The 26,662-nt window shown below is 38.5% G+C and overlaps 1 protein-coding gene across 2 annotated transcripts; it reads right to left on the reverse strand.

The window, feature by feature from the left end:
* Positions 1 to 8,514: 8,514 nt before the first annotated feature.
* map3k7 (mitogen-activated protein kinase kinase kinase 7) lies at positions 8,515 to 26,207 on the reverse strand. 2 transcript variants are annotated; one of them, XM_089118589.1, is made up of 17 exons: positions 25,440 to 26,207; positions 24,961 to 25,071; positions 24,787 to 24,852; positions 24,605 to 24,650; positions 23,878 to 24,016; positions 21,899 to 22,027; positions 20,170 to 20,294; positions 19,925 to 20,055; positions 19,730 to 19,811; positions 19,243 to 19,349; positions 19,005 to 19,155; positions 18,281 to 18,361; positions 14,730 to 14,797; positions 14,050 to 14,113; positions 12,790 to 12,851; positions 12,288 to 12,403; positions 8,515 to 10,494 (listed from the first exon to the last, which is right to left on the reverse strand). In XM_089118589.1, the coding sequence occupies exons 1-17, from the start codon at positions 25,524 to 25,526 to the stop codon at positions 10,314 to 10,316; spliced, it is 1,746 nt and encodes a 581-aa protein (XP_088974715.1). In that variant the 5' UTR covers positions 25,527 to 26,207; the 3' UTR covers positions 8,515 to 10,313. The 2 variants fall into 2 exon arrangements, with proteins under 2 accessions (XP_088974715.1, XP_088974716.1); XM_089118590.1 differs by lacking the exon at positions 18,281 to 18,361 and having other exon boundaries at positions 25,440 to 26,206.
* Positions 26,208 to 26,662: the final 455 nt, after the last annotated feature.

Here is a 26,662-nt window from a genome sequence, read left to right on the forward strand (position 1 = left end):
TATTGTATGATTCCCGAGCAAAATAATTGAAACGTAATCTTCCAGACTGCACCTTACATAGATATACTAGTCTATTTCATTGAAGGATCAGAACACCTCAATCATTTATGGTGTTGACTGTTGCACAAGAAGCATTTTACAAGCATTAAATGTACACATACGAAAGTGCCAAGGAGTTCAAGAAGCATTCCTGCACTTTGTGACCTTTCCCTGTGGTCCTCTCCCAGGGGCCCCACGGTGCCGTCGGATTGACTGAGTGACTGATTTAAGGCGGACCATCAAAGTCATGGGACTTTTGATTCCCACCTTCGCTCTAGTGGACAAACAGACAGGTATATGGAGAACAGGCGAGATATACTCTAACGTAGACTTTGCAGTTTGAACTTGGCCGTTTATTTCACTAACCTACAAGTGAGAGAAAGTGCCCTCACGGGTGCTAAAACAAACAAAAAACACAGAATCTTCCCTCTGCAATTACCACTTCAACACCGTGTCATTAATGGAGCGCTCGCGGAATGAATTTCTCTAAACCTCGTCAAGCAAGACAGTGGACAAGGACGGACACGTGTGTATGCAAATGTATAGAAAGCACATGTTCATTCACATACGTATGCAATTTAAAATAACGGTTTTCTTTGAATATATTTTAAAACGTAATTTTTGCTTGTGATGGATTTTCAGCATCATTACTCCAGTTTCAAACAATAATGAAAACATTGTGCTGCCTAGAATGTTTGTGGAAACCATGATCATTTTTTTCAGGATTCGTTGAGCTTAGTTCAAAAGCAATATGCAATCATATGGAAACTTTTCACATTTATCTTATTTTTTATGGAATTGTACCATCCATACAACAAAACCTACTGGGAAGTTTCTAATACTAAATTAGCTCTGTGGGACAGTGGCCCTTTAGGAACAGGATTGGACACCCCTGGTATATTTTATATAATGTTTCGGAAAAGGTCATCAGAGTACAGGAAGGACTGCTAAGCAGTTGCATGAAAATGGCTAAATAAGTGGTTTTATTGTTCTGGTTGAAGTTCGCAGAGGTACAGCGCAATATCAGACGACATGTCAAATCCCGCAAGCTGCCGAAAGGTATGAGTCATAACAGTAAGGACTGGTGTAAAATCAAAACAGGCCCCTTGAACCAGTCGAATGCACAACAGTCGGCCACACTTGATGACTCATTTCGGAGAAGATTAATTGACTTTGCGGTCGCTGCAGTGCAACACGGTGCCAAATGACATCCCTATATTGGCTTGCTTAGGTGCGAGGCAAGCCTCGACAGAGGCACAAAGACGTAAACTCAGAGGCCAGCCAACGAAGCAGTTCAAGCCAAACGCTTTGATTACGTCAATCGCTGCTTCCCCAGCAGAGCCTCGGGGAGAAGGCTAACCGCCATTCACAACACAGACACCACACAGATATTAACAACAGCTCAGGTTACCTACGGGACAGGTAACACTTCCCCCCTGAGAACACTGCACATCTGTGCAAGTAGGACGTACACTTTCACCCACACTCTCACAACATACTTAATTCACGTGCAGGCTTAAAGAGAGAGAGACAGAGCGAGAGAGAAAGAGAGAGAGAGAGAACACAATAAAAAAAAAATATTATTTTTTTAGAAGCTCCAAAAAAGGCAATATACTATACTTCTTAAGTTATACAATGGATTAAATCCAAGTCATTATTCACTGAATATTTTGACCTCTTATTGGCCTGTTAATGCCTCATTTTGTGAGAAAATCTTTTTTTTTTAATGGGATCTTTTCAGGTAATCCAGTTCACAGTTGGAAAGATTTTGTTCGATCTGGTCCTTGAGTTTAACTTATACTGCAGTGTTATTTTAGTCCAATTTATATACTATTATAGTAATTTTTAGCTTAGTATGTAACTTTGTCATTTTATATTTTCCTTTCAATTGTAGTTATGTGCATTTACCATTTAACAAAATATTTCTAGCTTTATTTGTATTTTAGTTTTAGTACTTTAACTTGTTTTAATTGCCAAATTGAATTTTCTTGCACATACTTCCCCAGAAAGCAGAAATGATATCGAATAAATTAGTTTATTTTATATTTCATTTCAACGCATTTATACCGCAAGCACTGTCCATTCATTGCAGCAGCAAAGAAAACAATGACCTTTATCTGACATTATCTTAAAATTTCTGAAGAAAGAAAGACAGGTTTTGAATGACATGAGAGAGAGTGAAAGATGCCAGAACTTTCATATTTGGGTGAACTAATCCTTTAAGCTTCGCTTTTGGGAGGGTCTCTTAAAATTCTGGACAAAAAGTAGTTACTCTGCAGAACATATTTAGACATTCAGATGAAAGACAGAACTTCCACGCTTGACAGGTTGTTATTGTTCATTTGTCAGCTGAGGCCAAGTGTGTGTGTGTGTGTGTGTGTGTGTGTGTGTGTGTGTGTGTGTGTGTGTGTGTGTGTGTGTGTGTGTGTGCACTCTTTGAAGAAAAGGTTCTATTTAGAACCTTAAAAGGTTCAGTGCTATGTATTTGGAACCCCTAAAAGGTTCTATATAGAACCCTTTTTAAGGGTTCATTCATTATCATTTGTTTTGTCCTTTCCGGATAAAAGATTTCATATAATTGACAAACATCAAGACCCTAAAATGTATTTATGAATGCATGTGAACGATCACAAAATTCAAGATGGGGGGGTTAGAAAATGTATATATTTATATCATTTTAATATGTAGTTAATCAATATCACTTTATAAACGATGACGCACAGGCTCACGCTCGGCTCTATGATTGGGTGTCATCAGTCATAATGTATCCTTCCCTGATTCGTCAGCCACCGTTTACACTAGCACACGCAAGCCAGTATTGGTGAATAGTCACATGATCCGCGTTTTCAGTCGTTTTAATGTGGACGGGGGATCAATTTTAATACACAGATTAAAACGCTGGTGTGGACTAAGATCGTATTCATTTTAATGCTCATTTTTTAAACGAAAACGCAGTAGTGTGGACAGGGCCTAAGATCAGCGTAATAATTGATCTAATCTATTTGTGCACATTATAGAACTTTGCACACTATAATGAAGCGTAGAGACAGGAACAATGGCCAAAAAAAAAAAATCCTTTGAATCTGTAAACTTTAGTATGTGCTTGGAGTGCTTTAGTATAAGTCTAAATACAAGACATATAATTGTTGATTTAGCACAAAGAACCACAGGAATTTGCGCTGTGCTGGAAACAAAGCTTGATAACACCTCACCACAGAGCCATGTGAGAGTTTTGCTGTTCAAAGGTGTTGTTGTGATACCGCTGACACCCTACGAGCTGTAGAAATTACGGATCGTGCACTCATTCTCAAATTAATTAAAAATATCAACGCTTCTCCACAGAAAACATGTTCCTTTAAAAAAAATTAGAGGCCCTTGAGAATATATAAGTGCATGAATTAGCATCCTGTTAGCTCATAATGCCCGAGGATGATAAAGATCCGCAAACAGGATACAGTAATGCAGTCTCTCAGACTATCAGCGTCTCCCCATGTGGTCTGCTAGTGACTGTGTGCATTCAGTCCCTGTTAGCTGGATTAAATGGATGAAATCCTGTACATCCAGACTCTCTAATTAGATTTATGTAGGTGAGCAGCTACAGTGCGCTCACTGGGCCATGATGACTGACTGAAAACGAACAAATGGGGTGTGCGAGATGACTCATCAGTTTTGAAGTAGAGAGTCTGAAGCTCCTGTGTTGTGCGGGGAGATGTTCATCACTCCACATGCTCAAAGCCATTACCTTTCCACCCACACCATTTCGCCCACTCACATACACAGACGATCACAACATTATAGCTGGTTGCACTTTGTCTCTCCCCGTCACATTATCTTTAAGTCCCTTACATTTACCACAAAAACAAAACAAAACATAGTTGTGCAGTCCGTTTTTAAAATGTTGAGAATGCAACAGCAACACTGGGGTTTTTCCCTGTTTGCATTGCTCTGCTTGTCTGTGTTTGAGGATTTCAGTCTGCTCATTTCATTTGTGGTGGGGATTATTACAACATAAATATCTGCTGAAACGGTCTTTTGGACCTTGAAACGTTTGGTTACCAGTAAAGTGCATTATATGGAGAAAAATCCTGGAATGTTTTCATCAAAAACCTAAATTTCTTTTCGACTGAAGAAAAAAAGACATGGACATATTGGATAACATGGGGGTGAGTAAATTATCAGCAAAAGTTTTTTTTTAAAAAAAAGTGAACTACTCCTTTAAGACAATTTTAGGTAAAATGGGCCCACAGGTGATTAGCAAGACAGTAATAACATTGATTGAACACTGGTAGAAAATATATACATCAATAATAAGTAATACTAATACTTACAGGTCATGATTCTGAGGAAAAATTTGGTAACTTACTGACTCATCTTCTTTCTAGAGAGCATTTTGCAAATGCTGCGTTGAACTTGAGCAGTTGTCAGTAAAATGAAGGGAACAGCAGCACAGGTTATTAGACTGCTGTCATATCGTGGTAAAGATGATTTTTAACAACTGATTCTTCATAGTCTCCTCCTTTGGAAGTGAAAATAAACCAAATTTATTTTTAATGCGGAAAGTAGCCTACTGCGTCTTGACGACATACCCACACGAACAAACTACAGCAAGATTATGGCGGGAATTATGTAAATGTGGTAGCCTAAATCGTGACGTGTTACAACGGTTAAAAAAATGGATTCGAAATCCAAACAACCCTTTTGAGCGGTTCAGAGTCGACTCTTTTTTTTTTCCCTTTCTCTTTTGAGAAAAACTTTTGAGTTTTCTTTTCTCTAACTTATGATGCACTTTCAGCTTTGCAGACTGTTTATTCACAGCTAATGTTACATTACACATTGCAAGAAAGGTAATTTTAAAAAAAACAATAATTGGGGGCCAACGTTTAAATTCAGTGTCTCATGGAAGATACAAGAATGGCAGATCAACTTCTTAATTTCTCTTCGATATGGTAGGAAATTAAATTAAATTAAATGTGGAGGATTTTAACTGTGACTAGATGACTAAGTGGCAGAACTGTCCATTAAAGATGCAATTATGACAAACTATTAGGCCTATATTCCAAAGCTTGCCTCCTCCTATCAAAACACACTCTTCAAAAACAGTACTTTTAGGGCATAGTACGAGTAGAAAAATCGGGATGTATTGTCTTTATAAATAAGCCATTTTCATTCAATCTACCGATTTGTTCAAAAACACAGATTCATTTATAAACAAAACCCGACTCTTTGAGTCATACTCTCAACCAATTATTTCAAAAACAGATTAATTCTGGACTGAAACCAATGATTATCTAAATGATTAAGTGATTGAACTGATATGTGTGAACTGAATAACACTGATTCATTTGGACACAAAATGTGAATTTTGATTGAGTTAACGAAACAAATCAGTGCCTTTATGAGCAGGTAATTTTGATTATTCAGTCAATTGATTCATTTGAAAAGCCACTACTACTGCTTGGGGGGCATGCGGCGGTTATTTAACTTTGACCTTGTTTTGAACTTTTGTGGCAAAGAAAAAATAATTATTGCCAATATTGTTTCTAAATTGTAAGTTACTCAAGATTAATTTATTGTTTTTTATAGAAGACAAGTTAACAGCACCCTGAATCGTAGCTCAGTGGTGCTCAAGCTGAAGGTAAAGCACGAGGTCACATACATTACAAATGTGAACCTGAACCCAGTCGCATGGGTCAATCTTTTGAAATTGAGATATATAGGCTACATCATTTGAAAGCTGAATAAATAAGCTTTCGATTGATGCATGGTTTGTTAGGACAGGACAATATTTTGCAGAGATACAACTATTTTAGATATAACTATTAAAAACTGCTCATGATGGTTTGTAAGACACAGGATCCCTCAAACCAATGACAGGGACTCACAGTTTCAACAGCAGTGTGTGTGAAAATGACACTGTTAAAATAAGGCAGACATCTCACATCTTACACGTGCTGATTTGAGTGAGGAAACACGTATCTTGTTAAAAAGATCTAAAGCATCTTATCAGCATACACAAACCATTTAACATTTTCCTTTAGGGACAAACTATTCAGAATCACATCATGCGTTAAGATCATTTTTAATGTTCTCTGTCCTCTAGATGCTAGAGGTAAAAAAGAAAAAGAAAGAAGAAGAATGAAACACCTCAGACTGTTGCACCAGCAGCAGTGAGATCTCTTTGTCTCCTCTGAAGGGTCTCGGAGGAGCTGTGCTCGCAAGCATGTGAAGAATCGCCCATAGCCACGTTTGAACAGGGCTGGCCAGGGAATCATTCTGATTAATGAAATAAGTTATCTGGAACACTGTGCAATTTATAGACTGATATACAGATATTATGACCCAAATTCTGGCCATTACTAAAAACTGCAACCACCTCTACCATTCCTAGCCTATTTCCAGGCAGTTACCATGGTTACAGAGATAGAATGAGAGGGGGAGAGGAAGAAAGAGAGAGAGATCTTGTACAAATTTCAGAGAAACTTTGTCACCAACAACAACAACAAAAATAGAGAATGATGCTGCATTTAAAATGAGTATTTCGAAGGAACGCCGCTGAGAGAGCATGGAAAACAAAAGCCTCGCTGTCTGCATAATGCATCACATTGCTATTAACAGCTCATATGATTTTATTGCATCAGCTTCTAACTTACAGTTTATTCACAAACTGTAAGCCAGAAATGTCAGTTTCTGTAATGCATAAACATTGCTGATGACCTCATCGAAACCCCTGGGTCCCTCCGGTCACCCTAAACCCTCCATAGTCTGTTTCTCATTTCTATCACCATCGAACAACAAAAAACAAAGGGACAGGATGACAGCATCTCATCCGATGGCCCCTAAACAATACCCTCAGTCCGTTTCTCAACCTCCAGAACACTTAACACTGGCTAGAGAAGCCACAACACACAATACTTCACCAAAGGAGAGAGGGATGACATCATGTGGATTGAATGAGTTTGATTCAAGTGGCTCCAACCTCAAGCACATGGCGTGACAACAACTGAACTGCGCAGGTAACATGTAAGCATCATTTGCACAATACTTATTATTCCAGAATCCAGGCTGTAATACACACCACCTCCCTAATTTCCTTTATCTGAATGTATTGGCTTTGACTTATTTTGCTAATGATATTATTATAGTTTAGGCTAAGGTACGTAATGATGGTTCTCTTATTGTTGGAAGAAATATTTGATGCATGTTTTTTGTGTTCATCAGAGTATTATTATTATTTTTTTTTTAAATCAGCATCACATCCACACTGATTCCTTTGTTTGAGAGAGGAAGCGTTTGTTTTGAACAGATGAAGAACCAACTTAACCTCTATCGCCCTCTTCTGGTTTAAAGAAGCATTACATTCAAATTACATTAAAGGAGTAGTTCACTTTTAAAAATAACTTTTGCTGATAATTTACTCACCCCCATGTCATCCAAGATGTCCATGTCTTTCTTTCTTCATTCGAAAAGAAGTTAAGGTTTTGATGAAAACATTCCAGGATTTTTCTCCATATAATGGACTTCAATGGGAACCAAACGGTTCAAGGTCCAAATGAGAGTTTCAGTGTGATACCAGACGATGAATAAGGGTCTTATCTAGTGAAACGATTGGTCATTTAAAAAAATAAATAAAAAAGTTTAAGTTTTATAAGCACAAATGCTCGCCTTGCTCTGTTCTGCGATGAGCGTTCGTGACTCTCCTGTTCAAACTTGTTCATCAAAATGAACAAATCTTTTTTCGAGTCATGACTCGAAGGGTCCTAGATAAGATCCTTAATCATTGTCTGGTGTCATTTAAAGCCCTTTGAAGCTGCACTGAAACTCTCTTTTGGAACCGCTTGGTTCCCATTGAAGTCCATTTTATGGAGAAAATCCTGGAATGTTTATCAAAAACCTTAATTTCTTTTCGACTGAAGAAAGAAAGACGTGGACATCTTGGATAACATGGGGGTGAGTAAGTTATCAGTATTGTATTTTGTTTTTTTAAAGTGAACTACTCTTTTAAAAGGGATCGTTCACCCAAAAATAAAAATTCTGTCATCATCTACTCACCCTTAAGTTGTTCCAAACCTGTTCCAGTTTCTTATGGCAGTCAATAGCTAGAAAGAGGACAAAGAAATTCATTCAAGTCTGGAACAACTGGAGTGAGTAAATTATAAAATTGACATTTTTATCTGCACTAAAAGGAATATTTCGAGTTCAGCACAAGCTAAAACCAATCGGTGGCATAAAGTTGATTTGAAACATAAATATACAATTAAACCATGACAAAAAATGACTAAGTACTCTTTTTTTCTGTGTGAAATTATTTCATTTTACAACTCATTATGACAATGTAACTGTCAACACTAACCTGGATCTAAAACTGATTTAAACAGATTAAAAAAAAATATTTTTTAATTAAGAATGTTTGCAAACATTCTGGTTTTACAAACAAAACTGCTTAACTGAAGAGCAGAGACCGCACAGACAGAAGCATGATGTTTACCTGTTCCATTTATTTCAAGATGCGACCTTCACCTGTGTATTCCCGTTCCCAACAGCTTAAGAAATCAGACATCTTATTTACAGCACATAGTACAGAAACTCATCATTGAACTCGGAAGAAAAAAATAATAACACCACTTTCCTGTTAAACAAAGATTTGCAGAAACTTGCTTAAAGATCTTGAACATCCAAATGTGTCTTTACCCTGCTCAAGATTTCCTCGGTATATATGTAATCAGTGATAACCAGTCGGGATTGTGCAAAAACCTGGGAGGAGGGTGTGTTGGGGGCAACGAAGTAAACAAAGTGTGATATCTAAAAAGGAATTCATACTATGTAACAATACGGCTGATTTTTCTTTCAAAATCTTAAATGAAGTACAGGGATGAAAAACTAGTGGTAAGAACAAGAAACCTAACTAAAAAGAACCAGAGTGTGTTGACTGCCCGCATCTTGAGTTCATGATTTCTGCAGCATATTGACAAGATCATACAGACCCATCAGATTTCAGGTTGCATTCGCAAGCCCTTTAAAACTCTCATTCATGTTTCTAAACTCGTAATTGCATTAAATCACGGCATGTGTGAGCGGTCTCGTTGCCAAAAAGTCAAGTAAAACGCAAACAATTCAACTCTAAGGCATCATGTGAACTAAAAATACATAAATCAAGCTCAGAGAAAGAGCGTCTTTCCCACACTTACAACAAAAAACTATGAAGCGGATCTCTGAAAACCCTGGATAAATTACCATACAAAGTTAGATAAAGATACACAACAGAGCAAAGAAACAAGAATACTGTAGTCATGATTAAAATGTTTGTACTCACAATCACATACACTCAAGTCCATTTGTTTCGGTCTCTTTTAGAGCGATGATTTTGGAGCGCTATAATAAAGGAAGCGGATTACAAACAGCATTTTTCTTGTGAGGCATCACATACACACAAATCGACCCGCGGTTGTCCATAAACACAAGGTCGACATGCAAGGCATATGTAAAATACATCCCCCGATTTCAAATCAATACATTATAACACTTTTTAGGGCAGACAATTAAAAAAAGAGGGAACACCTGTAGCACTTTTTTTTTTGCCTAATAGGGGTTAAAATGAAAAATTACACAAAGTGAATGTAGCTAAATAAAAACCTACATTTAAAAATGATAAAATTAGCTTTTGTATACAACTTAAAGCCACTTTGCTTTCACATTCTTAAGGACCGACACCTAATCGAGAGGAATTAGGCAAACCCCACAGAGAACTCTGGGATGGTTAGAGGAAGAAGAAAGAAAAAAAAAAAGTGACATTCCAAGAGATCTCTGTTCCTTTTACACCCTCTCTTTAAAATCCCTGGGATAAGATGCCGGGTTCCCCAAACGCGTTTGCAGACACACTCTGTTTGCTGGCTAGTTTAGACTTGATTTCTGCATGTATCACGGCCAACGGTTGTGTTTTACACCCACCGGGCTTTAATCGTGTCCCTGCTATTGTATATCCTGCCGCAGACTCACGGGTACATGCAACGCAGCATGCTTGTGCAGTCGAGGAGCGCAGGGTCTCAGAACCGTTTGCATGGGGCGGAAATGGCCCATGGTCACTGTGGAGTATAGGTCATACAGTTACCATCTTCAGGTTTTATGGGCACATATGAGCATGGGTGGCCGGGGTGGGTTGGTTTTAGGCAGAATAAGGGGGTTTCTGGGCCAAACTATAGCTAACCCCAATGTTTGGATCGGGGTGGACGAGATAATGGGGACTCCTGATTATACGAGTCAGCCATAATGAAAGGGGTTCACGAGGTGCCCTGTCTCTTTTGCTGCTGCGCTCGGATCAGCTCCAGTTGCTTCTTGCACTGCTGGTAGTAGGTGGACAGACTCTTGTTCTCCTCTAAGAGCTTCTTGTGCTCCTGAGCGAGGCGACATGCGTTCTGCTGATCCTTCTCGTCTTGATCCAGTTCTGCTATCAGCTCTTTCCTGTAGAGATCAACAACAGACATCAAAGAATGAGGGAAAATTGAGAGAAAAAAAAAAAAAAGTAGCATTAGTTTGGAGTCTAGTTTATCTGGTATTGCTGGTTTAGGGTGTTTACACATTTGGATCATTTGTTTTGAAATCTGGTACGTTTTGACCCTTAGTTAAGGTTTGTGTAACTAATAGGTGGTTTGCAGTCACGTGATTGTGTTGACGCGCGGAATGCAGATGGAGGAGCGAAGAGCGCAATGGACGAGATGGAGGAAAATCCGTACTGTACTATTACAAGAGAAATATATAATCGAAACATATGTTGGAGGTGATCCTTACGTTATGAAGAGGAGCGATTTTCAACTGAATTGAGAGATTTGCCTGCCATCGAGGCTGTAGATATCAGCAACTAACTCGTCTTACAGACATACTTTGACTTTACAAAGTTCGGAAACTGGTATGTTACACGAACAGCCACATAAGTGTATTTAAACACCTGAATAATGTAATTATAAGCCACATAAATAATGTATTAACTCACATTTGACGAAGTGATCACTGCACAGGCATTTTCCCATTCGGCTCCTCCCGACCACAGACGTAGGTTTGCAAGGCATTTTTCTGTCAATTTCTTGTATTTCCCCCCTTATGAACAACTTTGGGCACACGATAAAAACTCCTCGTGGTTTGATCGACTTGAGCAACCATAAACGACGCAAAACATAGGCATTTTGAGTGTGTTATAGTGCTTCCTAAATATAGAAAATCATTTCCTGCCCTCCATCTGCTGCTCGCGCCATGGCAACGCAGTGGCGTGACGTCACGTGAAAACAAGCAATAGTTTGAATAACAACAGTCATGGACAATGCCTGTTCCTATAGACTGTTGTTCTTTGTACTATGTGTAATATAATACAGCAGCTTTATCTTTATTGTACACAAAATCTTTGTATGTATTTCTAAATGTCAACTGGAACAGATGATACTCCTGTTAGGTACCTCCAATGCTTCAAGCCCAAAGATGTGGATCTTTGTTCTATTGTTTTTAGGTTATTTGTACCAACCCTGTTTTCTCTTTTTTGTTTTTGTTTGTTTAATTAAAAGATTAGTCCAACCAAAGAGTTTTGGCCCTTGATTTCCATTGTATGGTCAATAATATAACCGAAACTGTTTGGTTACTATCATTCTTCAAAATATCTTCTTTTGTGCTCTGCAGAAGAAAGTCTGCCACAGAGATTTGGAATGACAATGAGTAATTTTTGGGTTAACCATAGGGATGCAATGATACCGCTTTTTCAAAACCGATCCGATACCAAAATTCTGAGTATCGGCCGATACCAGTGCAGTATTTTTTTTTAATCAACTAGAATTTCCAGAACTCCAGAATTTCCAGTGTGTTGAACTGATACTCACTCTTTTATGTGTTAAACACGATCTACTTAATGCAGACAACTTCATTATAAAGAAAAACAACAAATAATAATAATAATAAAAAATAATGATAATTCAGCAGTAAAACTTAGTCTAAAAAATCAAGAGTGCACAATAATTGTATAAAATCTGATTTAGTGAAAAAAAAAAAACGTTTAGTGAGGGAACAAATACAGTGAGGAAATTAAGTATTTGAACTCTGTTAGTACCGTGCTATTTTGCAAGTTCTCCCACTTAGAAATCATGGAGGGGTCTGAAATTGTAATCGTAGGTGCACTGGCATTTTATTCAATTAATAAAGATGAATAAGATAATAACCCTGAGCCATCCTAGTTCCCATACACTGATGATTTGATTCGGATTCCTCAGACTTACTTCCTCTGTATGAGAAGAGCGATCTCGGTCTGCACCTTCAGGTACTCCTGTGCCATCTTACAGTGCTGCTCAAACACTGCCATTGATTCTTTGGAGTTTGGACAGGGGGCCAGAGGCTGCAAACAAACACAGATTCATTCATCAAATGTCACCTTTTGGCTAATTAATCTGAAATGCAAAAGTGATATTTATACCAGTCGTGGTCTGAACACCAAAAATATAAAAATGTCTTGCTCTCAATTTGCAGCCATGTATTTATAACTAAATTAAACCCTATAAACGGCATAGAAAGGCTGGTAAAACTGTAACCGACTTGATTTAATAAGATGGCTGTTTTTATACCACAGCACCCTGCAAACAAAACCATCCACACCACAGATTTAGACTAAACAGTTTCCATGCACGTGCAGTCATACATCATTGTATTCAATCATTTCACATTTTCAGCTCATTTTTGGTGGACAAAGTCATACCAACATATTCATATTGTATTGGTGTGTACCTGTAACTGATGGTCCAGGGTCAGGTAGGCCATGGGGATGGAGTTATCTGAGCCATTGGTGTCTACAAGAATGAGGAAAACCGTTTTAATAAACATCCAAAAAAAATGAATGGAGGGCTATTCCATCACTATTTATTCACTGGTTATTTATATTATTTTGATATGAAGAGTGAAAAAGCCCCTCTATGCAGAACAGCAAGTGTTTTTTTTTTAGTTTGTAGAGTAATGCTGTTATAGTAAACTGTGGTAATCGGCAGAAAGAGAGTGAGAGTAGAGCAATAAATAGCCCAGTCTCATCTCAGTCCAGAGCACTGCCACGGCCAGACAGAAAAGCGTCCTAAATCATTGATGCCGCTTACGTAATGTCTGCAGCTCAGCCTGAGCTGTTAACTGTCACTAATATAGATTTACAAACACACGGAGGACGTGAACTTTGAAGTCACACTAAGGGGAACATCAACAGTGTTCAGAAATATCTTCACAAAAATATCACAATCTGCAGTGATGTACAGGAGGGCTCATAAAAAATTAATCAACTATTATCCCAGCTTATTGGGTTATTGTACATTTAGGGTGTACTCACACTAGGCACAGTTGCCTGGCACGATTGTCCCCACTCCCCCTGCACTTAAAGTTCTGGGCCGGAGCACGCTTGCATCATTTACGATGCAACCTCTTGTTTTGAAGAAAACAAAGAAAAGCTCTTTCCCTAATAGATTTATAATTTATGGCGTGCAGCAATTTTTACTCGATTGTGCTGCACGAATCAGAAGATTATTACGAAGGCTTACAGCTTTACTCGCAAACTACAATTCCTGTTCAAAAATAAGGTGGGAACCAAACCCATTATAAACCTAAAAATACTCCATTTAATTTCATTAATTGAAAAGTGCACTGTCCAAATAGCAATAGAAGGTGTTTGCGGACGTAATGATGACTGCAGCACACATAAGAGTAGCTGTTACGTGCTCCGGCGCGGTTAGCGATCACACTACATGTGTACCAGGGCTTGAGCCCAACTGAACCATGTCCACCTTGTCAGAGCCCAACTCTTCCAAGCGCACCAGGGACGGTGCAGCAAACCGCATCTGCGCACTAGTCAAACAAACCAGATTTTGGGGGTCAAACGTGCTCGGGCATGGTTCAGATGCCTAGTGTGAGTACACCCTCATACAATACATTTTTTGATGTATGTATGTGTGCATTTACACCGGTACAATTCTAAGCACAAGTGTGTGATAGTTAGAAGGAAAACTTTACCTGTCCTGTCTGGCGTAATCATCCTCACACTGGGGCTGGATGATCTGCTGTTGTTTCTGCTATCCTGTGATTGGTCAAACAATATGCCAATTATAAACTTGATAATAAAAGCTCAATTTTGGAATTCTGTGGATGTTTTTGTGGATGTGGATGCTACAGTTCCTCTCATAAAGGGAAAGTATTATCTTAATATTAATTATTACCTCACTTTAAAAAATATATATATAGCTGTTTACAAATCCTTTATGAACCCTGAGGTCATTTCTTGAAGATCTGACCTGGAATTTAATAATTGCTCTTACACACCCAGGGGTATTTGGCAACAATCTTTACAGCTACAAAACGGTTTAAAAGTTTATTCAGCAAGGTTGCACTGAACTGATTAAAGGTGATCAAATCATGTTATTAAAAATGTCTATTTTTGTAACTTTCCATTTATGAGATAATTCTGAAAAAAAAAAAAAAAAAAAAATCTAGGTGATAAATAAACCTTTGGTTGAATCTAGACCCACCACAACACCTCAGTTTCCTATTATAAAACAGATCTTATGCCCTCTTTCTTTTGTTTTTTATAAACTATTGCAGTCTAAAACGTAATTGTGAATACTGTTTGTCGCACCTAAACTCTTCCCAGTTCCTTACATGTCACACCACTTAAGTATGAAATTGAAGCATCTTACCTGACTGGATTCTGTACCAATGGCAGGAAGATCCTGCACTGATCTGCGTCTATGAGGCTCACTGGTCGCTGCAAAAAGAGACGAGACAGAGCAGACATAGAATCTGATAAGTCTTATTGGTAGTGCATGATCTCTCGTCCAAGACTGGAACAAGAGGGTTGTGACACCCAGACAGCTGCACTGATTAAATCCCCAACTCACTACCATGACAGAATCTCCTCTAACGTGGCCGTCACGTGACCAAACCCCTCACAAGGCCATCGCAACTCACACACACTACACCAAACAGAGTACACCACACCTACAGAGTAACACAGGCTGCTTGGCCTGCATTGATTGGACAGCTCCTATCATGGTTTGATGAATGTTTTTGGGATTTTGGGAGTTGATTATAGTGTATTTATGTCAAATGAAGCAGCAATGATGATAGGAGCTGTAATCTTTTAAAAGATAGCACACGTTTACTAAAGAAAGCCTATGAACAAACACTCACACAAATCACTTTATAGACAGACTATATATAAGGTGAAGCATCTAGAATAGCGCTAGCAGAAATTAAATGCAACCATTACCGATAGACTGGGATTTGCTAAATGTGATGTACTATATATGTTTGGAATATTATAGGTTAATACGAATTAAGCTCTATGAACATTATCTGTGGCAGACAATAGTAAAAAAACACTGAAAGACTTAAAGTCTGTAATGAGAAAATAAAGCAAATAAAATGTAAAATAGAAACTGTTTGCTGTTTTGAAAGCATAGTCTAACAATTTAACTGAACAGGTGTGACGGAATTGCAAACTACCCTGTGGTTTATGCAAAGTCGCATTCAATATATTATCTCATGTTATGCCTGGCTAAAAACAGTAAACCTGATTACATTCACTTGAAATCCCTCTGAGGATATATGGAAGGAATGTGACATAACTATTTGTAAAGCAAACTCCAACCAAAGCAGTTATGTTGGTAACATAACCATTTAGACAAGTAGCCCTACCTCAAAATTTTACTTAAATTGCAATAAAGTAAACAAATATTTTAATGTAAAAAATAAAAAAGGCTGCCAGCTTCTACAAGGAGTCCATTGTACGTTTACCACTGTAAATGCATTTTAAAACCTGAAGGACGAGTCAAAATTATTGTCTGTAGACACCAGCTGCATGCCACAGATACTGTTCATAGATCCTAATTTGCATTTAACAAATTATATTCCTTTAATAATGTCTATGTAATCTTATAAGACGAAATCAGCCTTCAAGTATATAATGAAAGAAAAAGAATGTTACAACAAAAATGGTAGAAAAACTCCCCAATACTACTATGATGAATATGACCCTAACTCTTTTTGATAATAATGATAGTCACTGATGAGGTCAATTTCATGTCAAAATGATTAAGAGAATAATAAAAATGATTGACAGGTTAACAGCATGCATGCAGGAGGGATACAATTCAAATGCCAATCAAATTTTCTCATTGTTACACCAAATTAATAACCTCTTCATCATGCAACTCCCGCTTTTAACTTTTTTTTCCCACTCTGCAATCCTTCAATTTCTCCATTTCCTTCAACATTATTAGGGATGATGATGATGATAATAATAGCGATGACCCTAAATGTGAAGGAGATGTATCGCAACCACTGAATTAATGAACAAGTTAATGAACTTGTGTGTATGGAGGAGGGAAGATCAAAAAGCCGAATTTGGCGACATCCTTTCTGCAGGCGAAACAAGCACGAGCTAGTGTACGACCACTGAGAAAAAGAGAGGGAGAGAGAAAGAGAGACACACAAACACACATGCTGGCAGATCTTCTTTCACCTGCTACAAAGCCAAACGGGAAGACTGAGGGACGGCATATTAATCCACATCCCCATCTCCACCCTCATTCACCACGCATGCTTTACATCACTGCTAATGGGATTTTCTTGATTACTTTTTTAACAGAATATATAAAAGGTGCCTCTAATGGTCAGAGGCAGATATGAGGATGGGGCGTGAAATTCATCACTTGCAGGACACCACAATCAAAAAAGCAAAGAGAGATGAGCAGTAGAGAGAAAAACTAGAGATTGTAATGGGTGTTACTCCAGGATCACTAACCACCGTCAAAACTGACACAAAAATGTTTTGGAGGGGGGTTGAAACTAGCTGAAAATATTACCTGGAAATAAGATTACTAAACTGATTGACTCTGGATTTAAAATAATGACAGAGTGAATCAAACACAGATCAAATAATCATCTAGAGCAGGGGTCACCAACCTTTTAACGCAAGTTATTTTTTGAAGTACTTCATTACTGGTCTATTTTCCAGCATGAACAAATAAGACTCATTAATAACTTATTTGATGTTTTCTAGTAAGTTGTGAAAACTGCATATCGACCTTTTAAAATAATAATAATAATTAAAGCTGCAAGCAGCGATGAAAAGGGCCCTCGCACCCGTGCCACCCGGTGGTTTTAGGAAGACAGAGCACGGTGGGCAGTATGTAATGATAATAAATATAGGAGGACTATGTCATGTCATTTATATTTGCCACACTTCCTGCTACCAACAGGTGGCGCCATTGCTATAACCAAATATGAGCATGGTCATGTGTTCAGGACAGGACTCTTATCAAACATGTGAAGTTTGGGACAGATCGGACATTGTATACCTGGGTTATGCTGCGTTCCAGGCAACCTGTATTTGGCGAGTGGATAGTACCACGGATAACCTTCCGAAGGCGACAGTCGTGTACTTCAACGTGTGAGAAGGGGTACGTCGCACCACAGACGCGAGACACTAACATGAGACTCCAACGCCGTCGCATCACAGACACGTGACACTAACGTGTGACTCCAACAATGCAGATTAGTTAAGAACTACTTTATACGTGGGTTCTTTAGGGACATAATCTGAGATTGCAATGCTGGAATGTGTGTGTGTGTGTGAGAGAGAGTCGCAGGCGTGATCGAACAGTGGAAACAATGTTGTTTTGTAATGTTTTTAATACCTCATCATTTTATGCTAGCTCGCCAGGCTTAACCTCTGTCGTTGTTCTGACAAAAGCTTAGTCTTCTCACATTCATGGAGTCTAATGACGGGTATACTGTAAAATCCCAATTTAACTGAACCTCCGGCACGATTTTAACACTCATTGACCCAGCAGGAGATGACCATTTTCACTTTATAGCACGAAACTCATTTCACTTCGTTTAACTCGTATTGCTGCTTCTAATGTTCTGCCCTCAGCAATGGCGCCGGGTCGGCAAATGCCCGTATGTTGTGACGTCACGTGGGAACAATGTATAGCTTAAATACGGTTCAAAACAACAAGGTTACGACCCCTGATCAAGAGTACAATCCACAGCACAAATGCATGTGTACAGAAAATGTTCAGATGAGGATCTTACATCGTTCTTCTACTCTCCTTAAAATGAAAGTCAGGCTGACGGGGGATACATGACATTCAGGAGTAACAACCAATGCGTGCATGTGCGTCATAGTGACCCCCTTCTCTGATTAGGAGCTGTTTGCTGGGAGCCCCTGGACTCCCGGTACCTGTGATGATGATCTTGGGAATGTCCAGAATGGTGCCATGTGATGCCGTTTTACGGTGACCTCGCTTATATTGTGGACGTGCTGCAAAAACACACATACAGACACGCGCATGTAGCGACGAACACAGGCATGCAGACAATGTGTGTACTGAGACAGAGAGAGGAGAAAGAGTGTGGTGCAGACATCAAAGCGGACTGGGTAAGGGACGGCACTCCAATCTTCAGCCGCATTAAGACATACATGCAACATATATACACACACATACAGACACGTACACGTAGCACATACATCCGTGCAGTGGCAGGAAGTCCGATGAACTAGTGACTGCAGAAGGACAGATCAAAGGAGGGATGGAGATGCCATGCAGCCCTTAGTGTCTGATGTGTGTTGTTTGGGGGCACTGACTGAGGTCAGCGGTACACTGGGTACTAGTGTACACACTATTCAGCCAGTGCAAGTACAGAAAAGTGAGGTCAATGTCTATAAATGGGACATTGTTAGTGGTGTATATTGTTTGTTAACATATCGACCTGAGGATACAATTGAAAATAGGAATGGAAAAGTGTGGAGTTTACAAATATATCAATATGCGTCTACTGCAAGAGAAAAAAAACTCCACGTTAAATAAGACCAAATGATGTATAGACTGAAAAATGTCATTGTATCGCAAGGAATTTATGGGTAGGTATGAAACTTTTTGACAGGTGTTGAGGAAACATGTTACCTGCGGGTGCAAAGGGTAATCTGTGCTCCAGTTCGGAGAGATCGGCACTCATTCGTTTGCTGTCGGATGAAGCGAGACAATGTGACCGGCCAGAAAGACTCTCTACGCTGCTGCCTCTGGAGAGGGGGTGGCCGGGCCTTAAGGGGTCGCCCTGAAAGGCACACAAACACAAATTCTCTTTTGAGCTTTCTTAGAGGACGCAGTGTTTGTGTGGTGGTTTAGACTGTTGATGTGTTACCTTTGGTTTATATGGGAACTTGATGGTATCGTTGCTGCCAGGGGAGTTGGTGTGCTCCATGTTGATGTCGTTCTTGTTGCTGGTACATGTATAGTCTATATATGAGCCTGGATTAAAGAGATATGTCATTTTAATGTGAATTAAGAACACATTTCCACATACACAGCTGTTCAAAAGTTAGGGTTAGGTGCTCACCAAGGCTGGAATTGATCAAAACTACAGTAAAAACTATAATATTTTGAAATATTATTAACATTTAAAATATTTAAAATGTAATTAATTCCTGTAATGAAAGTCTTCAGTGTCACACAATCCTTCAGAAATCATTGTAATATGCTGATTTGCAACCTCACAGACCCTATATTTTTTGAACAGTATCTAAACCATTTGTTTCCCATCCACACCATAAGAAAATGATTTGAATAAAATAAAATGAACCAGCCCTGAACAAGTATTTATTACACAAGCCTATTTTGTTATTCCGTACCTGTGCTGGTGGCAGAGTTACTCTGGCCTTCATCTGAATACTGATATGGGTACTGAAGAGGCTCTTCTGATCCTGGGAAATACTAGAGGGAGGGAGAGAGAGAGGGATCAGACTGAAGAGGCAGATTTAGATGCAAAATAAGACAGCCAGGAACATTGGAATAATTTGCCAGGCATGCTGGCGGTGTGGCGTTACCCTCATGAGGTGGCTCATAATCTTCACTATCTCCTCCATGGAAGGCCGCTGCGATGGGTCTTTGGACCAGCAACGATTCATCAGACTCTCTATGGGCTTTGGTAAGTTCTTTATGAGAGGTGGTCGCGTGCCTACAGAAAGACAGATGACTGAAGCTTCTAATCTCGAACCTAGATGATCTCAGCAGATTCTCATCATGACAAGAAGTCTTGAATGGGGCACAAACAAGCGCACATAAAACTCACCGCGGTGCACAGCCCACATGATGCGGAAAGCAGGGCCACCAATTTCATCGAAGGGCTTCCGACGTGTGATCACCTCCCAGAGAATGATACCCCAACTGAACACGTCACACTTCTCACTGTAGTTACTGCCTGCAACACACATACAGAGAGTAATCACCTACATGTAACAATTTCCTGAATAAGGTCCACATTCTGGTTATATGATCCAAAGCTATTGTCACTACTAAACCACACAATTCTTTGAGTGTTTCTGTGAAAGAATTATTATAATTGTATTAAAGTTTTTATAATACTTAAGGAACGGCATTGACATGGATGTGTTAACTTGTAAATTACGCTACTATTCAAAGTTTGTTCAAATGAACACTTTTATTCAGAATGGGTGCCTGTCCATTCGATTACTCTAAGGTGACACAAAATACATTTATAATGTTACAAAAGATTAAAATTTCAAACAAATGCTGTTCTTTTGAAAATTGTATTCAAAGAATTCAAAAGAAAATGGACTGCACAACCGTTTTCAACATTGACAATGATAAAAAGAAATGTTTCTTGACAGTTATGGTTAAATTATACAAAATAATTCTCAATACAAACACGTACCACCAGTTTACTGTACTTTTGATCAAATAAATGCAGCCTTATTGAGCATAAGACACTTAATTTTTGAATGGATGAGTGTAATATAAACTTCTAAACAATTGATGGACAGGACATAGCACTAAAACACAAAAAACAAATGTGGCCCAACTTAATTCTTCTAGTATAATTTAAGGAAACTATTTTTCAGCAATTATTTTGAATTATCTGTCCACAACACAATGTGTGCACCAATAACTAAAAATAAATATTTTATATAGTTTTCTTATATTGCTAGTTTTGTGTGGTGGATAAACAATAAAATTCCCTTATAAGTGACATATCAATTTTATATAATTATAGATATTAATACAATAAAATATAGACATAAATGAATTTGGTGAATAATTAATTCTTCTACGCTATGGTTGATATTTGCATCAAGATGCCCAAAATAACAACATAGAAGCAAATGATACCACACACCATAAAAAAAAATAAAAAAAAATGAAAGCCAATTTCCCAAAATCTCATTTTCTGCCGTCCAAGGTTGCGGAGTCTCTATCTTGCCGCCCCTATTTTGAATAGATGAGCTAATTTCCACTCATGCTGCCCTGGAGAGCCTTAATTGCTGCTCTTATTATTCTTAAATTACAGTGCCTCGCACCAGTATGTCTTTACGCTGCCTTGCTCTGGTCTTCTGATAATACTGTTGTCAGCGTGGCAAATGAGGAGCACGACATCTCCTCTGCTGCCAGTGCTAGTGGAGTAATAACATGGGATTTCTGATCCTCCCTAAACAAACAAGATAACAACCTGATCCTAATTGAGGTTTCCTCCGACTCCCCTGACAGCAAAGGGCCCCTGAATGTGTTTGGTAAAATTGAAACCCATTAGCTGTTGATTGCAAACGAATCCATTAAATTATAATGGTTTCATCCATCATATAGACCAGGAGCATCCAGTGACTTGTTTTAGGGAAATATTTGTAGTGAAGTGAAGTGGCAAATGAGAAGACAAGTAATAAGAAAGACTAGTAAAAAGGAGAATTGGAATTTATTTTTGATCTTCTGATACAATCAAAAACAAGCCAATGATAGGCGAGCGACTGTTCAAACATGAACAAAAGCTCTTGGAAAGCTCCTGAAACTTGCCTTCAAACACCTCTGGGGCCATCCAGGCTGCGCTTCCCTTGTTGTTAGTCATGTGTGTCTGGATGTCACATGCTGTCCCGAAGTCACAGATCTTCAGTACAGTACCTCCAGCAACCAGAAGCAGACTATGAGGAAAATAAACATATACAAAAGAGTAAGTAAAACAAAGCAAATTCATTGTACAGAAAACAGTTTTTAGGCATCATGAGAGTACAATGGCAAGATTGCATTACCTAATTAGTATTTAGTCAGTTTAGCATTCCCATTCATTGAAATGCCAGCTGCAATAAAGTGCACAACCTGATTACCTTACTAACATTTTATTGCACTTTAAATATTGTTGGCTTTTGTATTATAAATTGCTTGCGTTGTCCCTCATTTGTAAGTTGCTTTGAATAACTCATTAAATGTAATTTCATGTGACTAATTAGTTTGAAGCCACAGGAAAATGATTGCTTCGTGGCACCAAAACAACGTGTACATTCCCGACCCCATCCTGCTAGTGTATGCCAATTTAAAAGGTTGTATTCGGTTAGTCAGTAAATTCACAAGATTTTAAGACAGAGACAAAGCCATTTGGATTAAACAGAACATTCACACTACCATTCAAAATGTTGGGGATGTTTATGAAAATCTCTTACGCTCAACGTAAAACAGCAATATTGTGAAATATTATTACGCAATTTTAATCGGACAATTTGACCGGAAATTTAATTTTGTCGGACATTACATTTTTCCCCCGGTAAGAATTCCATCATGAGAACATTAACAGAGCACATATTTTTAAAATACACTTCAGTTGGCAATATTTTAAGCATACAGGTAGGTATACATAGATGGCAGTTAACCAGTTACCAACTGTGCTTTACTCCAATTAAACACAGTTAAAGCACTTGTGAACTGTTCATGGGGGGTTAGATGCCAACTTTAGTGAGCTGTAATTTATCAAAAGTTAGTAACAACCCAGTTCTTCCAGAGAACTTCATTCTAGGTGTCTGGGAGAGAAGCCAGCAGACCATTTCCATGGTGTGCTGCCAGGGATTTTCACAAACAGTGCCTCATAAATAACCAGCCCTGGCCTGGACAACACCATATGCTGCCATGTTGTAAGTAATGCAGGGTAAGACTCCGAACATACGTCCTCCGACACCTGGGCTGGACAGCATTTATGAGCGATGCCAGTCCTGAATGATCCAGTAATGTTTCCACCATCATCAGTCAGAAAACAGCCAGCAGGGCTCCAGACTAACTTTTCCAATAGTTGCACTGGTGCGACCAACTTTCTCAGTTGGTCGCACCAGCATATGATTTGGTTGCACCCTTTTTTTTTTTTTTTTGCTACATGGCATGAGATTAATCAATGCATGCTGATGAATAGTGGTCTTAACCTGCATATCATAATTTTGCACTGATGTAAAAAGACACTGACACAAGACCTCATGTTAGCTAAATGTTTTCATCTTTTAACTGTCAAATCAAAATATTCTCAACTAAAAATATGACTGTGAAAAATAGTATTTAATTAAACGCATTTGGTGAGATTACTACATTTTATTTAATTAAATGCATTTGTGATGAAATTAATTGTCATTTCAACATTGACATTCAAACGAATCTTGTTAAGTTTTCTGATCTTTTTTCTTTCTTTTGTACAAATTATTTATTGTTCTGAAAGCTCAAGAAAGCTCCCTTTAAACAAAAATATACATATTTTGAGCACTTTATTTAAAAAAAAAAGCACTTTCTGATTTTTTGAAAGATTTTTTTCACTGTGAAATTGTCAGTTCTGCTTTTGAATAAAGGGTTGGAAATGAATGTTTTTTTTTTGTTTTCAGTTTTGTAAAATACAATTCATTGATTAATCAAAAAATAATCAACAGATTAATCGATAATTAAAATAATTGTTAGATTCTCATGGGGGTTCCAGTGACATGAGGCAAGACAGTGTGATGAGAGAAATGATAGAGGAGCATACTTGGGAGGTTTGAGGTCCCTGTGAATGAGAGCCTTTGGTTTCATTCCGTGGAGATACGAGACCCCCTGAGAACACTGCAGGCACCAGCTCATGGCATGAGATGCAGTGTAGTGAGGGAGTGGCTCTGCACCGTGCAACACTGTCAAAACAGAATACAGTCATAAATACAAGCAAACATGTAAGAGATATCAATCATTTGCTCACTTGTTCAAAAACTCATGTGCTTGGGACACTGCATAGAACTTTAGCACTTGCTACTACTATAGGCCAGGGATACATTTTAAACCTTTTCTGAAATGCAAAGCTCCATGGAATCAAAGAACGTGTAAAACTGCATTGCAAAAAATACTGCACCAGACAAATCTGTTGTGATGCTCTAAGCATGTATGCAAATTTGTATATATACACTGAAGAGTATTTTCACATTTCTGTAAATTAAGTCTACAACAGAACAAAGAAAATATCTGATTTGTCTAAGTACAACAACTGGAGGCACAGTACTAAAATGACTAATTTAATTTTATTTAATTCCATTGTATAAGTGCAAACCCAATGCCAGCCTTAAAAGTCCTCACAAGTCCTCAAAACTTGTAGGCCAAACTTTTAACAAGCCAAAGTGATTGTTCAGAGTGTGGTTTGGCTTCACACCAGTAGTTTCAAAATAATTAAGTGAAAGATGTCTAGACCAGTGGCCTTTTCAAAAAGGTGTTGTAACAAAATTACTTACCATTATACAATGAACCTCCCTCTGCATATTCCATCACGAGACATACCTGCAGTAAGATCATTAACCTTGTTACATGTTCCTTATCACAGGAACTAAAAAAAGGTTGCATCATAGCAACACATCTGAATCGAGTTTCACAATCATGATCAAAAACCACTCAATACCAACATGTAGAGACTTACAGGGTTACTGCAGGAACCATACAGCTTCACAATGTTGGGATGATTTACACGAGACAACTGGCGAAGCTGGATAGAGAGAATGGAGAATTAGACCAAATTAATCAGTACATGCACGGTTTATGTTTCTGATGACAGTAGTTACTAGCGTAAACAAATTAAACAATATGACAGTACCTCAACAATGAAGGCATTTCTCTCTGATTCACTTTCAATAGTCTTGATGGCCACATCTCTGCCTTTCCACTTGGCCTTGCACACAACACCAAACGCCCCTCTGCCCACCACCTACAAAACACACATGTATGAGAACATTACACAGATTGAAGGTACACATTCACAAACTCACAGCACCGAAAAGTCTTCAAAACAAACCTAACATATAAAACTCAGAAACTTCAAAAATCACAGAGAACCACAACGAGAACAGTGAAAAAGTGTTTAAACACTCTGCATAAAACACACAGTGGCTTGACAAAACCAATGAAAAGGTTAAATAATTAAGTTAAAAATAGAGATTAAGTTAGGTGTAGTGTGATGTCAAGTGCCCCAGTTATAACAACGTAAACCATCTATCAAGGGAATGTTTCCAGGACATTTCCACACCACTATCAGCGTGTTAATGAACTTTATCACTTGCATATCATGTCACTCACCTCTTCCACCTCAATATCAGCATATTCTATCTCCTCAAAAGGGTACATAGGCGGTGTTTCCAGCATATCGGCGGAGGGCATTGACATCGCTAGCTCGCTAGCCAGCTAATCATTAAAAACACAAACAACTGATTTTACAGTCTTAAAACTTCACAACCGAACCGTTTCAGAATAAAAACGGTAACGTTAGCTGAAGCGTCACCCCTTCCTTCGACGCGGCCAGCATTACACAAATATAGGTATGTTGAATCACTTTAAAAACTTGTTTAGCGGCTAACGAGCTAACCAAGGTGTCAATCTAATCCGTTAGCCAGGCGGCTAAGAGGCTCCGATTAAAGTATGTCAGACATGCCAAACGACGGTAAATGTTGTCAATCAGATGGGGAATACGCCCAAGATTCTCTGAAAAGTGCAATTAAGGGTGTCCCATCGACATAAAAGCGCTGGCTGTGTGTTAGTTAGGCCGCTTGCTGGCTTGCGCTGGATCTCCCCTCCGCGCAGCGCTCACTCCACACCGACGCTGCCACTCCGCACATCGGCCTCTCTATGTGCCCGAAAATACCGCTCGATAAAACCCGCTTTACGTGTCCCGTTGACCAGGACAAAGCATCCGAGCCATCGGATGAGGGGCCAGAACTTTACAGCTCACTCCTCCATGGGCTCGTTTGTTTTTCTTGTTTTCTGTGGGGGTTGTTTAAGCTCCAGGAAGTATGCGCTCTCTTGTATTGTGCCCCCTCTAGTCCATGCCAACTGAAATGTCTCCAAGATTGGAGTCAAGCAAGGCCTGCCAGAATCATTTCCAGTCGTTATGCAGTAACAGGAGATTCGTCTTGATTTTAATACTTACCTGGATGTGTGTTCATATGGAGATTAAGAAACGGATCAATTTTAATATCCTAATTGAGTTGCATCATTACTGCACCAGGTAGATAACTTCAGTTGCAGGGAGGCCAACCGAAAAGAAATACATGTCATCCTTATTTTTCTTTGAATAATGAAAAAATGTCTGTGTTTGGATTAAACTGCTCCCATTTGCTAAAAAAAAAATAAATGTTTTTTTCTTTTCCTATCACTCATTTTTAGTCAACAATTTCAGGTATTTACTCACACAGTTTGGAATAAAAAATATTTATTATAAATATTGACAAGATTATTAAAAATATCTAGAATTCACAATCACATCAGTTAAGGAATGAATCAGCAATCAGGAAGAAGTCTGACTT

The sequence above is a fragment of the Pimephales promelas genome, chromosome 13 (genome assembly GCF_988280905.1).
Source record: "Pimephales promelas chromosome 13, fPimPro1.hap1.1, whole genome shotgun sequence".
In the NCBI taxonomy this organism is placed as follows: Eukaryota; Metazoa; Chordata; class Actinopteri; order Cypriniformes; family Leuciscidae; genus Pimephales; species Pimephales promelas.

Excerpts from the sequence above, each read along its gene's own strand:
- map3k7 (XM_089118589.1), bottom strand. The coding sequence starts at position 25,526 with ATGTCAATGCCCTCCGCCGATATGCTGGAAACACCGCCTATGTACCCT. Across the intron at positions 19,812-19,924 it reads TTATGAGCCACCTCATGAGG|TATTTCCCAGGATCAGAAGA; the intron begins GTAACGCCACAC and ends CCCTCCCTCTAG. Across the intron at positions 14,798-18,280 it reads TCCCAAGATCATCATCACAG|CGACCAGTGAGCCTCATAGA; the intron begins GTACCGGGAGTC and ends CTCTTTTTGCAG.